This window comes from Sphaeramia orbicularis, chromosome 9 (assembly GCF_902148855.1).
Source record: "Sphaeramia orbicularis chromosome 9, fSphaOr1.1, whole genome shotgun sequence".
Classification (NCBI taxonomy): domain Eukaryota; kingdom Metazoa; phylum Chordata; class Actinopteri; order Kurtiformes; family Apogonidae; genus Sphaeramia; species Sphaeramia orbicularis.
Genome location: NC_043965.1, coordinates 53,468,735 through 53,483,921, shown reverse-complemented (window position 1 = coordinate 53,483,921; position 15,187 = coordinate 53,468,735). Strand labels below are relative to the sequence as shown.

The 15,187-nt window shown below is 36.7% G+C and overlaps 1 protein-coding gene across 1 annotated transcript in view; it reads left to right on the top strand.

Moving 5' to 3' along the window:
- The first annotated feature begins 2,834 nt into the window (after positions 1–2,834).
- LOC115425657 (doublesex- and mab-3-related transcription factor 1-like) overlaps positions 2,835–15,187 on the top strand; it is a 38,470-nt gene continuing 26,117 nt past the window's right edge. Inside the window, exons 1-5 of the mRNA XM_030143334.1 lie at positions 2,835–3,053; positions 3,755–3,919; positions 4,324–4,332; positions 6,691–6,694; positions 8,053–8,207. Of these exons, the coding sequence (XP_029999194.1) occupies positions 2,835–3,053; positions 3,755–3,919; positions 4,324–4,332; positions 6,691–6,694; positions 8,053–8,207 (552 nt within the window). The remainder of the gene's footprint in view (positions 3,054–3,754; positions 3,920–4,323; positions 4,333–6,690; positions 6,695–8,052; positions 8,208–15,187) is intronic.

Genomic DNA, 15,187 nt, shown 5'->3' with positions numbered 1-15,187 from the left:
TTGTCAGGTGCTATGGTACAAAAGAACAAAAAATATAGCAGTGTAGTGCGACTGAACTTCAAAAAACATATCTACCAGTATCGAATTATGTAAACCTGGGGGGCGATTGTTTATTGCAGTATTTGTTAGTATTAATAGTTGTTGTTGTTTGTGTGTTTCAACCGCAATTTAGGTTGGTTAGGTTGGCGCGCTCAAAATACATCCTAACAGTAAGTTAAGGCGTCACTCAGTAGTCAGAGCAAAATCTAAGATGGGTGTCCTGAATGTATTAAAAGCAACTGTTTCTCATGAATTCTGCTAGTTTACATTGTTTGATAAAAGAGGCAACACATTTTGATCTAATATTTGATTAATATTATTATAGCGTCTTTTACTGATTCTGGGAAAAAGCCCCATTCTGCAGGACAGGAATACCACAGAGCTACTACTATATACATTTTTATTCATGTAAAAAAAAATGTCAGGTGGTCTTGCGCTTCCTTCTACAGCTTGTTATTGCAAAATTTGGTGTCATATTAGCCTACTAGAAAGGTTAAATGCCCTGAATCACTGACTTTATTGCAGCATTATTATATTAGAATAACAATAACATAGTCTATCATTATTACAATAAGCAATAGAAGCAATTAAATTCAGTGTCTGCCCTCACATAGGATGAGGTTCAATGATGTGTAGCAGTTATTTGTCTAAATCCAGTGGTACGGTGCTGTATAAACCCCCACTTTTTAATTGATAACTTTTCATTGCCCTCTATTTGGCTGCCGGAGTTTTAATTGGCTGCCTGTGTGTGTTATACTTCAATTCACTCCCTGCCTATAAATCCAGGAGGCAGACAGGCTCACTGACTGACCAGTGCTGAGGTTAATTCCTTTCAGCTCAGTCAAGCTTAGTAATTTAATAAGAGAGTAATTCACCAAGAGGCACATCAGCAGCTGTCTCGTGAAAACTAGCTACAGTACTTCTAAAGTGATCTTAAGAATAATTATTATAAAATACACTATAATAAAAGAAGTAGCCTCAGAGGAATAGTATGTAATAAATCACCCAACAGCTGCACAAAATTGTTAAAGAGGCTCAGTTACTCAGTTGTTCACTTAGCCCTATTATTGATGGGACATTTTAGACATATAACTTGGCTGACATGAGTATATTCATACACATAATGAAAATGTGACCACTGGTTACTTAAAAATATAACACATAAAGTTATTGAGTAGATTTAAAGTTTTAAAATATTATTTAAGATGTATTTTTAAAAGCAGATCAGTTCTACTTAACTCAGACTAAGTACGTTATACAGCCAAAATAGATTCAAATGGAAAATTCATTAAATGTATTTACTCATCTGAAATTGAAGAAAGGCAGTCTACTACCCAAGAGAAAAAGTTGTGTCTTAGTCTGCTTGGGCCTGCTCAGATGAGCCTCAGTCTGCCTGAAGGGAATGTGGAAAAAAGTGGGATGGGTTGGGTGGGTCTCTGAGAGTTTCTGTAGGCAGGTTGAGTAGACGTCTTCTGATTTGGGAATTGGATATCTGTTGATCCACCGCTGTTTTATTTATTCATTGCAGGTTCTCTCTGTCTTCAACAGTGCAGCTCATTTAAAGGCTGATGAGCCCTTGAGCAAGGCACTTAACTCAAATTTGTTCAACAGGTGCTCAACATGGCAGCCCACTGCTCCTGGTCTGCAGTGATGTGGTCCTGTTCAGATAATTTTAGGTTCAAAGCACAGGGTTAACTTTGGTGTGTGCTGCATGTCAGCATGTTCAATATATGATGACAAATAAAGATCCTTCTCTTATGTAAAAAAAAAAAAAAAAAAAAAAAAAGTAGTGAAAATGTAATAGAATAAGAAGTATAAAGTTTCAGTTTAAACTGCATACCTACACAAAGGTAAAGTTATAGTAGAGGTGTGTTATATTTAGACAAAATGAATGGAACTGGTAATGTACCTTCATAGTTTTACAAATCTCATGGTAATTTAGTCCCACAAATACAAGAGGATGTTGGATATTGATGGATTATAATCCTCATGTGGATGTAGAACATGAAGATTATAATCAAAAATCTAATCTAAATACAATTAAACTATATACATCATAGTGCTCTGCTAAAGCCTGCTAATGGTCTATAAAAGAGCTCATCATTTTAATGACAGAATTCATTTTAAAAATAGGAATTAAAAATCATTCTGATGTGATAATAAACTATTTCCAAAAACTGAGTAGATTCACACAGTGATGACCAAAATGTTATCAAAATGAAAACCATGAACATTTGTCAGATTATTATTATATTTTCAATATTTGCATTGCACCACTGAGATTAGGTAAATGAAATCACATCATACTGGAGCCTTTCATCGATTTGACTCAAATTGTGACCCAATAAAAAAGCTCTGTGCCCACTTCCAGTCCCAACCCCCTGTTTGGGAAAGGCAGCATTATTCTGCCATAGAAATCTGCTCAAATCAAATCGGCTGCAATGTCATCAGTTCTCCCCAGCTTTCTCCCACTTTGTTGCGAGAAGCATGACCACACACACACACACACACACACACACACACACACACACACACACACACACACACACACACACACACACACACACACGCACACACACACACACACACACACACACACACACAAGGAAAAAAAAAAAAAAAAAGGAGGGGGAGGCTGACCCTTCCTGGCCTCCAGCCTGTACAGTACAGGCTTTAAAAACCGCCAAACCTGCAGGGAGTAACTCACACACTAACTGAAATATGACAAGTGGTGTTCCCGGGCAGGTTTAACACAGGGTTACACAGCTTCAGTGGCTTTTATTTAGACCTAAGACATGAACAAGGACCAGCAGAGCCAGCAGAGGCCGGAGAGTACCGGACTTGTGTCCCGGTCCAAAGCCCAGAAACCTCAGAGGATGCCAAAGTGTTCCCGCTGCAGGAACCACGGCTTCGTGTCTCCTCTCAAGGGCCACAAGCGATTCTGCAACTGGAGGGACTGTCGTTGTGTCAAATGTAATCTGATTACCGAGAGACAAAGAGTCATGGCGGCTCAGGTAACCGTTCCATTGAACCTGTCAGGTGGAGCCAAAACTAGCTAAATGTGTACTATTCAGTAGGAGCTTTAGGCTGTCCATTCTCTGCTCCATGAACAATTGTGTCCAGGTGTTATTTTATTTTATTTTTTTAATAAAATATTTTAACAAATGCATGTACACTTTTCACCCTCTGTGGACATTTTTGTGTTTTTTTTTTTTCGTGTGAATGGAAACCTTCAGCCTAGCTAGCATCCATTCAGCCAGCTTTACTCAGAAGCTTTTATCAGTTTGTTAAACAGCATTAGCTACACTTCTATTTGGTACACTTTGGTATTCACTTTGTAACGCTTTAGGGTTTATTCAAAAAGTTTTTATTCTTTTTTGGGTTGGCTTGTACGATTGAGCTGTATTTAAGGACACTGGTTCGTTTAGTGCATAATTACTTTATAACTGTTTTATATGATGTACTGGCAGACGGTGCTAAACACAAGTATTCACACTGCTGTAAGTAACATAACTGAAAGTAAAAACAAACAAACAAAACTGTGAAGCAGATATAAATATATTTTGTATTTAACAAGTGTATTATAGTCATGTGTAACTTGCCTTCACATGAAACATATACACTAGGACGTTTTGTGTCATATTTAAGTTTTTAAGGCTGTTTTGTAAAGTTTTTTGAGCTGTGGTTTTGTACCACTTTCTGCCTTTCCATCCAGGTTGCTCTAAGGCGGCAACAGGCTCAAGAGGAAGAACTCGGGATTTGTAGTCCAGTGCCTCTGTCTGGCACTGAAGTGATGGTGAAGAATGAAGATGGAACAGACTGCCTGTTTCCTGTGGAGGAACACTCACCAACACCATCTACCTCCACATCTTCTCTTGCTGTCACTGGTGAACCATCACTAAGCTTTTACTAAGAAAATAATATGATTTAGTGCCAACAATATAGAGTTTACAGGCAGGTCTTGTATCTAAACAATAACTTTGTGTGGTCTAGAAATGAAAGAAAAAAGTATCTGATGATGTAAAAATAATTAACGAATTGACACCAAATACAAGACATGAGTGCCTACTGGAGTTACTATGCTCACTTCTGCAACAGTTAACTATCAATGGAATGATAGAACGTTTTACAGATAATCCCAGGCTGCAACAAAAGAGAGGAAATGTGAGGTGATGTCAATTTACCAAAACAGTATGAATGAAACATGTAATGTTATCAAATATTTTTATGAATAATGGCCTGGAATCATACTACTTTATTGTTTAAAGACTTTTTTTAATTCAGCCAGCAAATGTCTTCAAAATATTTTGAGACTTAAACAATTCGTAAGGAATTAGTTAACTTCTTTTTCTGTAAAGAATGATTGTATTCACAATACAACAATCCACTTTTTTTAAACAGTACTGAAAATTACTTAGTTTAGAATAATTTGTTTGTGTGTGTGTGTGTGTGGGGGGGCAGATTAGTCAAATGAATACCATCTTTAAATGATCTAAATTTAATTACATTTTGTATTGTTGGAGCTGTGGATTGTAGTTAATATCAGCTTAATGGCTATGTAAAAATATGTGTATAATGTAAGATATAAGTAAGTAATGTAAAATACAAATTTAAAAAAATCTACTTGAAATGAGCCTTTGTACTACAGATAAGTTACATATGGACAAAAAAATAAAATCATAATTTTTTTTCAGTGAATGTGGATGATTCACAAATGAATCATTTATCAGTCTACAAGTTCTTAAGATAACAAATGTTTTTATTAAGTCTACATTATTGTCATGTTGGGGGCAGTGGTTCCTCACAGCAAGGCAGTCCTGGGTTTGATGGCAGCATTGGCCAGCTTGGGCCTTTATGTGTGGAGTTTGTATGCTCTCCCATTGTTCAAAAACATGCACATTAATAGGTTAATTGGTCAGGCTACATGGCCTGTAGGTGTGAATGGCTGTTCATCTGTGTATTTCAGCTCTGTGATGAACTGGCGACATGTCAAGGGTACACCCTGTCCTCACCTGTTGGTTCCCAGGAAAGGCTTTGGTGTGGATTTGATTAAATAGTTTGAAAAAACATTGAATGCCCTACATTATACCCTGTGAAGAAACAACAATAGCAAAAAGCTGTATTTGAAATGGTGTACTTTACCACTGTATTTTATTTGTGAATATTTTAGCTTCTCTGGGATGTGGTGTGGAGACAGACATAGATAACCATGTTCCTACTGGAGCTGATAGCAGGTGCCAGAAACAGACTCTAGTCAAGACTGCTTCTTGTAAATATGTGAGTGACCTTGTTCTCTTGGCTTTGCAACAGAGAGGAAAGATAAAGTGGAAAAAGGAGTTGAGAACGCTGTGATTCACTGATGTTAAACAGTGACAAGAACAAATGTTGTTCTCTTTGGCTTGGGTAGTGCGGTGTCTTCACTGTGTAGGGGCCAAAAGAACAGGGTCTGCCTGAGAAGAATGTGGCCTTGTTGATAAAAAAAAGTACAATGGCTATTGAGTCATGATGATGGTTATTCAAATGGTCATATCTGTCCTGATAGGGCATCTGACTGTAGTGCTCTGCCTGGTAATCTAACGCCACATACACCCGCCACCTGCAGATGGTGCTGTTGACAGTAGTTTGAGCTGGGAACAACATACAGTAATTCTAGCTCTAGTTCTAGTAAAACGGATTTTCCTTTTAAAAATTCAATAAGCTCTAGCACAGACAGAGAATAGGCTTTTCTTTATTCCAACCAGGGTCTAAGGAGAAAGGGACTTTGGTCATTTGTAATTTGAGCTAAACATAGTAAAACAGCTCTACTAGAAAGAAACAAAATATAAACATAAAAAAAAAAAAAAATCTGTCAGAATGGTAAACTACATTTGGCTTGAAGTAGTCAGCAGACTTCTAGATAGATTCAATATTTAATCAAAAAGTCTATTATAAAATAATTTAAAATCATATTTAATATTTTAGACACTGTTAACATTTATTTATTTTTTTAAATATTAACAAGCTGTGATTATTACAATTAACAAATGCACAGTTTTTACGAAAGGCTTAATTTTGTTAAAGTGTGAAAGTTGTGCAAGTTGTGTAAATTAAGATAAGGAAATGTGTCTTTTTCCTCTGGTGGGATATCATGTAAATCAGTGTTGTCACCCTCACCCCTGCAAAGTTACTGCTCAGATCTCTGTGTCTGTCTGTACCTAAAACTCATCTACAGAACCAGTCAATGTGAAATTTGCACAGAATGTAGGTCTAGAACTACTGTTTTAGTGAGTACAAGGGGTGGGCCATAAAGTGTAAGGACAATGGATGGTTGCTTTAGGGGTTACTTAGTATCTATTTAATTTAGTATCTTATAAAAGAAATCTTAGAAGAAAAAATGTCTAAGAGCGTATTTGCATCTGTGACATTTACCGATCAGTCAGACACTGGAATGAGTTTATGAATTTGTCATTGGATTCATACCTTAACAGGGTTTACCCTCAGTGTTCAGAGGAATTAGGCACTATCTTGGTTCCAACTGAAACTTTATGTGTGTATGGTTGATTTTTTTTTTAATATCAAAAAGATTTGCATGCGAGTAGGGCTGCACAATTTTGGCCAAAAATAAAATCCTGATTTTTTCCTCTAAAAACTCGATTTTGGATTTTGATTCAGGCTGGTGGTGGTGTTTTAGTCGGCATGTCATTTTCACATGCAGCCCACAATGCAACGCACTGCTCACAGTCTGGTGTGTGATGATGTTCGAGGTGCTGAAATAATAGACTCTATGCACAGCCCCACTACTTCCTGAACTTCAGGTGGCTCCTTTATTTCCTGTCTTTCATTATTGGACACACTGATTAATCCAGGTGTGCCTAATTAATCAGTGGTCACAACAAGAAATAGCAGACACACCTGGATTAATCAGTGTGTCTAATAATGAAAGACAGGAAATAAAAGAGCCACCTGAAGTTCAGGAAGTAGTGGGGCTGCGCATAGAGCCCATTTGGTTGTGCTTCAGTCTTAGACTGATACCACCTTCAGGCTGAGTTTGTTGCAAGGAATGGTTTGGTCTTCATTGGAAACTTCGAAGCCATATCAATTCTGCACAACGGACTTGCTCTTGCTATTTTTAGCAACAAACTTCTCGCTCTCCTTTTTGTACTGGTGTGGGGAGACCAATGACTGTGTAGACTGCTCTCACAGTTAGGAGGAGGAGCCAACAGTAGCCCGGAGGCTCATGGCCTGGAGACACCAGAGAGATGAAGTTCGATTTGACGATTACTCTTTTTTAAACATTGTGGTAATTAAATAATCTGATTTCAATTTAAAATCGAATAATCGTGCAGCCCTACATGGGAGAAAAACCACTTAACAGTCTATTGTCAATGAAAATATTTGCAAAATGTTATTACCTTATGCATGAAAATCTAAAAATAAAACTGGGTAAAGAAGTCCACTGTATTAACCATCCATTAGATGTGGAAACAGCCATTCAGTTACTTTTGATGCGCTCTACATTGATTTTACAATAATTTTTGTCTTAAAAATCAGTTTTATTAATATTTTGTAATATTTGTCAGTGTCTGTCCAACTCTTCTGTGTCCCAAGTCCACGTCTAAACTTACAAACCCACCACTAAACCTGATATTCATGGTGCTATATATGCATTTTCTCTGGCTAAATCTAGATTAACCAAACTCTAATAATGATATTTTTACAGAAAACTTACATCTATGTGGGCTACACACATGCTTACCTTTATCAAGGAAAATAAAAGAGTGTTGCACTGGGTCAGAAAGTATTTTAAAACGCTGTAAAAGTTGCGCATCAATAATCAGCCTGCATCAAATCTGCTTGGAAAATGACATAAGCTGAAACGCTTGAATAAAAAGAAGAATCAAATCTGGCTAAAAATGGTCTGAAAAAGCATTAAAATGTAATTAATGAAGCTGTCATCGGATCCATTCATTGCAGCATACTGGTACAAAACCCATGTGCTAATTCTTACATGTGTTTGTTATGTATGTCACTCAGGAAGTTGCTCCATCTCATCCTCCAGCCCATTAGCGGTTTCCAGGGCTCGTACAGAGGGAACGTCAGACCTGCTGCTGGAAACATCTTACTACAACTTATACCAGCCTTCACGTTACCCATACTATGGCAACCTGTACAACTACCAGCAATACCAGGTGAATACTAATAATTATTTAGACCAAATTAAACGCAGTGAAAAGGAAGGAACTTGTTGAGGATTAATATCAGGTATTCTTTTGTGGCTGTCAAAGTTCTTCAGCATCCTGACAAAGAAAAGATTATGTATGAGAAAGTGGTTTTCCTTAATACAGAAGTAAAAAAAATCACAATATATTGCTATATAAGGATACATAACCCCTGCATCATGATTTATTATCAAACTGCCATATTAGCCCTTTGTTCATGTTGTTCTTGAAAATGAAGCTCTCTAATGTCAGCTCTCTAAAATACAGAAGAAAATAAAGAAGAAAAAAGAATCTTCATTAGTGCTGCATCTCTCGGTCAAAGTCATCGTGCAATTATTGTGTAGAATATCGTCGTTATGATTTGACTCTACTCGCTTATTACCAAGGAAAAGAGATGTGATCATTTTGAAATGTGTGTTTTTTGTCATTCACACATACAGATGTAGACTAGAATAAAAAAAAAGACTTACAAGACTTGATACAATGCTGATTATATACACAGTATGCTTCAGTATGCTCATTTTCACTGAATCCAAAATGAGACACGCATACACTGAAACTTTAAATTGCAGCCTTTTGCAACTGAATAAATGCAAGGCTGACATTGATATTATGATTGCAGTTTAATTAAATATGCAGCTCCAATCTACATTAATAATACACCAAATTTTAGAGTGGTCTTGTCCTAAAGAAGTGTTTATGACTTGTCTTGTCATCTGTCCTGGTTCAGTGTGGTGGCACAGTGCAGTAAGGTAAGAGATTATAGTGACTAGACTGAAGGCTTTCACACTAAAAGGTTTAGGATTCAGCACATGACCAGTCATGCGTCATATGCAAAAGCTGAAAAAAAGGTCAAGACATTTCTTCTCCATGCTAAAAGAGATGGGTTGTTGGTAAGTGATGTGCTGGTGTCATCTATGCATGCATGTTAGAGAATTTCCCATTTATAAGCTGGTTCATGCACCAGAAACAGGAGATAAGCTTCTAAGCTATGAGTGATTTCAGTATTAACAAGGTTTTCCTTTTCACAGAGCTACCGTGGTAATATGAAATCCACGCTAGCAGAGATACTGAACTATGTGGATGCACTCAACCCATGAAGAAACAACAGATTTAGTTTTGTATTGTTTTTTTAGTGTTCAGTTGAAACTGTTCACACCTCACTTGTCGCTGAGGATCATTACATAGAAGAACTAACACGTTCAGGCACCTTTGAAACATGAGTTTTGTTAAATTACTGATGTCCGATTTCATATAAAAGCAAGTTCGGTGGTTTTGACCTTCTTTGCAAAATAAGGTGACGATCACCTTTGAAGCAGTGAAAGTTGTTTAGCTATGAACATAGAGGCTGTCACACTGTCTTCTGTGCCAGCAGTAAAACCTGAAGTGCCTGGCTGCGCTAATCCGATTGTTGTAGGATTTCAGGACAGTTTTAGGACACGTGGGTTATAGTAATAGCCAGGTGTTTTTTGATTCTTCTAAATTAATATTCCACAAAAGTTAAGGTGGTATAAAGAGCAAAAGGCTTCCTTTTCACGTTGCCTCATGGTTATGGCAAACATGTACTGTAATTACAATCTATTTAGTTCTGTATCAACCTCTCTATCTCAGCAACAGAGATAGGAAGTTACAAAGCACATGCCGGGTTGAGTTTCAGGTACTTTCTACACCTTGATTTTCAGAACAGGCTTGTTACTTTAGGTTTAATGCATCTGAAGGATCTTATGAGAAAAAATGGGATACAACTTGAATCAGTACTTTGTTGTTTACCACAGTCTTTTTTATCTGTACTTCCATGGGAGTAAAGAGTATGTATATCTATCCTTTCCTCAGCACAACATATTGCAACATGAGCATTTTCTTTTGCCAAGGTCTGTGCCAGGACCAAATTTTTCCTTGGCCAATGTATTACCCTTCCAAGAAGTTTCATGACAATCAGCATGGCACTTGTTACATAACAAAGAAAATTGCAGCATAGAAAGGCAATAACAAAGCCTGAAATAATAAAGATCAACACAAATGACAAAGCGGTTTTGTAATTTGTGTCTCATTAGTGACTAAAAAGTATAAACTTCAGATGTACTCTTTTGATGTTTCTTGATATGGAACATCACAAACCTCTTGACTTTTTGCATATCAGCACTTTGTTTTGCATTATCATAACAGCTAACAGAAGTGTTAAAAATGGTCCAACAAAAAATTAATATTGATGATTCATTTCTGCTTTCCCATCTTTTTTTTTTGCTTAGGTCCTGGAATTCTCATTATCATAATTGTTAAATGCATCTTACAGTAATTCATAAAAACTGTTATTCCTTTGTTTTCATTTGAGATGGATGACAGTATCTACCTTAATGTTGGCACTCGCCATATAACCAAGGAGACACCAGGGAGATAGTATCTAATATCCTATAAACACACATGCAAATGCACACTCACACTCATCTCACCCATCTGTGCATTCACACTGATTTATGCTTAAATGTATCTCTGTTGTGTCAAATGAGATGAGCTTGTGTGAGTGTAACAAATTAGATCTATAACTTTTCAGTGATCTCTGATGAAGTGGTTTATTTTTTATAGTGAGCGTTTGTCCAATTCCCCCCCACCTTTGTACACCCCCCAGTTCCCCAGTAGCAACATCTCGTTTTGGGGTCACTGCCTCTGCTAACCTGGCAGCACACAGCGCAGCCTGAATTGCAAAGGTTAATGGTATTGTCTGTCGGCAGAGGAACAAACCGCTATGCCTCAGTGCTCAAAGGAGAAAGTGAGCACATTAATGCTAATCAGTTAGCACTCTTTAGCATAATTTAGCCATCCTCCTTCATGATTTATGATATTTTCAGTGAAGTTGTCAGGGTAAGAGGGCTGCGTGCTGTGGTTATTTAAATTCATAAAGCACCTTTTTTATTTATATTTGCATACATCGTTGATTATTTGGAGATGAAAGAGATGAGTGGTTTGAGTATCAGAAGCACAGAGTAGTGCAATTTATATAATAATGAATTGTTCGAGTATACAAAATTTAGTAATTATGTAAAAAAGTAACTCAAGTCAGAAGTAATTAGTTCTTTTTCACTGATCAAAAGAGATGCTTCGCTGTTGTGTCCTGTCTTTCTCCTTTACCTGCCCTAAACCTTCATAATTTAATCGCCTTTGCTGCAATTTTAGCATCTCAGTTGAAGTGATTATCCTTGAGTTACTAAATTTGATTTTGTCTCCATATTAGCTGCTAAACACTTACTGCTATGCCAGTCCATTTTAGCTTTTGTCTTATTTATCTGATTTCAAAGTTCCAATGTCTAAACTAGTCTTTTCTCCTCCTAACATCATAACATCTGGTGATATAATGCAGTTTTCATTATTAAAAGTCTCTGTGATGTTAGAGGAGATTAGTGATGCCTTGATAGAACTTCTTCATGCTGTACAATTCAATTGTTAGAGTTTAAAAATGGTTTTGATTTATTTCAAAACACAGGCGAACTAGACTGCTACATCCAGAAAATTAATGAAAATACTGCTGCTGTATGAACAGGTAAACGTGGATTAGTGTTCACAGGATCTAGATATTGTCCATACTGTAATGATGTCACTACAAAATGATGCAAAAATGCTGAGTTTCTAGTCAAATAAGACAAAAGCCATCACATACACAACCTAAGCCTTCAGAAACCAGAGGAAACTAAAAGAAAGTCTGGTTGTAATTTGCTTGCATTTTATAAAAGGTAAGAGAAATGTGATTTAGATTGTGGATAGGTATTTCACCTCACAAAACTGACAGATGATCTTTTAATGATCAGAAATGGTATGTTGTGTCTGCCTGATCTGATTAGATCATTTTACTTGATATTTGAGCATCAACCATAGATAAAATATCCCATGATATTACACGATCTCTTTTAGTTGCTTTTGTACAAAGTAGTGTAATTAATTTTCTGAACAACATGGATCCAATATTTGTGACTGTTATTTAGTTGTTAAAAATGTATCCTCCTAATCCTATCAGTATTTGAAGTAGATGTTGTATTCCTTATCAACATTGATATTGTGATTTTATATGATATGGACTCTGCATGAGGTATTTTATTTTGAAAATGAACTGACTCCTCCATGTGTTTTGTGCATCTGACTTGCTGCTGGTCTCATCCGCTGTCTGCTGCTTGACATGACCCTCAAACAAATCGGGTAAAAATGGACTCGCCATGTATTGTTAGCAAAACAGAGCACAAAGATGTTTCTGTGATACTTCTGGCACACACCATGGTGCACCCGGTGGAGACACTAGCACTATGTTGAGAAGCTGCTCCTGGCCGTGGTGCTGCCATAATGCCAAACAGATGCCAAACAGCCAGATCTGGCAGAAAACACACAGACTTGTTCTTTTAAATATTGGTATCTGCATTGGCCCTGAGTTTCACAATTGATGAATTCCTACCACCAATATACATGTTGAAATTAGGGCAAAGTAGAGAACGGCGGACAGAACTGGAATGGTAAAGGAGAGATGCCCAGTATTTTTAATAGCCACTGTGAGAAAAATTAAGATTGAGGAAATTAAACTTGAAATGACCTCAAAATGACAAAAATAGCATTTCTACTACGTAACTTTGCTTTGTTGCTGTCTAGAGTAAGTTGCCTGTGTCTTATAAATAATTTTTCAAGGCATTTTAAGCCTTTTTTTTTTTTAGTAGAAATAAAGTAGAGAAACAGGGAGAGAGAGGTTACATACAGCAGAAGGCCAAGTCCAGAATGACATCTGTGAGTTGAAGTTATTCTTTTTGTCTAAAGACTTTTTAACTTTTGTCTACAGGTTTTGTAGAGAGTGACGTAACAGCCTCTGTTACCTGTTTGGTTGTGGGATGTGAACATAATCTGGTACTGAGTTGATTATTTTATTAGGTGGCTACATCAGTGTACATCGCCTGTGTACTCCTGTCTCCTTCTCCAATCTGGATGTATCAAACCACCACTTATTGTCGGTGGTACACTGACGAGACAGTAACTATCATTAGTGTACCCCTAACACTATGAAGGCATCTGTTCTGGTTGGTCATTCTCTGTTGGCTCCCGTGCCTGCTTACTTTAATCATATTCTTTAGGGATGCACCAATACCACTTTTTCCAGACCAAGTACAAGTACTTACATTTGATTGCTTGCTGATACCAAGTACCGATATGAGTACTTAATAATACCATTACAGTATTTAGTTACATTTGAAAATGTGCTTTATAGTATTGTCATTAGTCTGACTGTAATGAAGTGCTGCTACTTACATTTAATGTGTTGGAATGACTGTTTCTCAATCAATCCACCAGAGGGTGCCGCTGTTAATTAACCATACTGGCTGAATACCATGAAGAAGAGTAAAGTTTTTTGAGAAGAAGAAGAAAGCCAGTAATAACAAACATGGTGATGACAGAGGAGGTAATACTAAGGTGGATACTAACGTTGATATTGATGAGGGTAGTTGTCATAAATATATCAGTACTTTTTCTACTAACTCACACAATCGCTCTTTGAAAAGATTTGCTACCTCTATGGTTCCCTGTGGTACTGCTTCTCTGTCTCGGTCCGCACAGAGCCTTATAAGACAATACGATGATTATATGGCCCTGGGTACACATCCGCTAGCTCCTGGAAAACGTACAGAATGCCCGTCTGTGTGTTTAACGTAACTTGCAGTCACTGTTACGTTTGTCACCATCGTTTATTTTAAAAAAAATCTCCACACTGCTGACATTAGTCCTCCGCCGCATACCTGCTGTATTATACGTCACGCTGCCGTCAAGTGGTATCGGACCGATACTCTATACTGGTATTGGTACCAGTGCATCCGTAATATTCTTCAAGGTGAAATTTCTTCAAATGCTTTAAACTGTGTTGAAGCCTATTATGTCAGTATCCCTCAAAATACCTACACTGTATCTGTTGTTTTACACTGTAATGGGTTTTATATGTATATATATATATATATATATATATACAGGGTGGGGAAGCAAAATTTACATTGAACATTTAGTTGTTTTTTCTCAGCAGGTACTACGTCAATTGTTTTAAAACCAAACATATATTGATGTCATAATCATACCTAACACTATTATCCATACCTTTTCAGAAACTTTTGCCCATATGAGTAATCAGGAAAGCAAACATCAAAGAGTGTGTGATTTGCTGAATGCACTTGTCACACCGAAGGAGATTTCAAAAATAGTTGGAGTGTCCATAAAGACTGTTTATAATGGAAAGAAGAGAATGACTATGAGCAAAACTATTACGAGAAAGTCTGGAAGTGGAGGAAGCAACAAAAAACGTAACAAAGCTTTTATTAAAGCTCTCAAATCCAAAATCCTAAAGGATCCAACCAAATCCATGAGAAAAATGGCAATTGAACTTGAGGTAGACAACAAGACCGTTAGAAATGCAGTAAAATATGATTTGAAGTTAAAATCTTACACAAGAACACCAAAACACTTGTTGACAACAGCAACAAATCCAACTTTAGCAATTTTTGGGAATCATGTTTATGGCCGCCTTCTAGCCCAGATCTAAACCCTCTGGATTCTGCTGTTTGGGGCGTTTTAGAACATGCTACCAATAGAACATCACACAGCAATGTCGACTTTCTTAAAGATACTGTTAAAGAAGAATGGGAGAAGTTGTCACCTGAATATTTGAGGAACACTTGCGCAAGTTTCAGGAAGTGTGTGAAGGCAGTTATTGAGAAAGAAGGAGGACACATAGAATAAAAACATTTTCTATTATGTAAATTTTCTTGTGGCAAATAAATTCTCATGACTTTCAATAAACTAATTGGTCATACACTGTCTTTCAATCCCTGCCTCAAAATATTGTAAATTTTGCTTCTCCACCCTGTAGATATATATATATATATATATATATATATATATATATATATATATATATATATATATATATATATACATGTTAG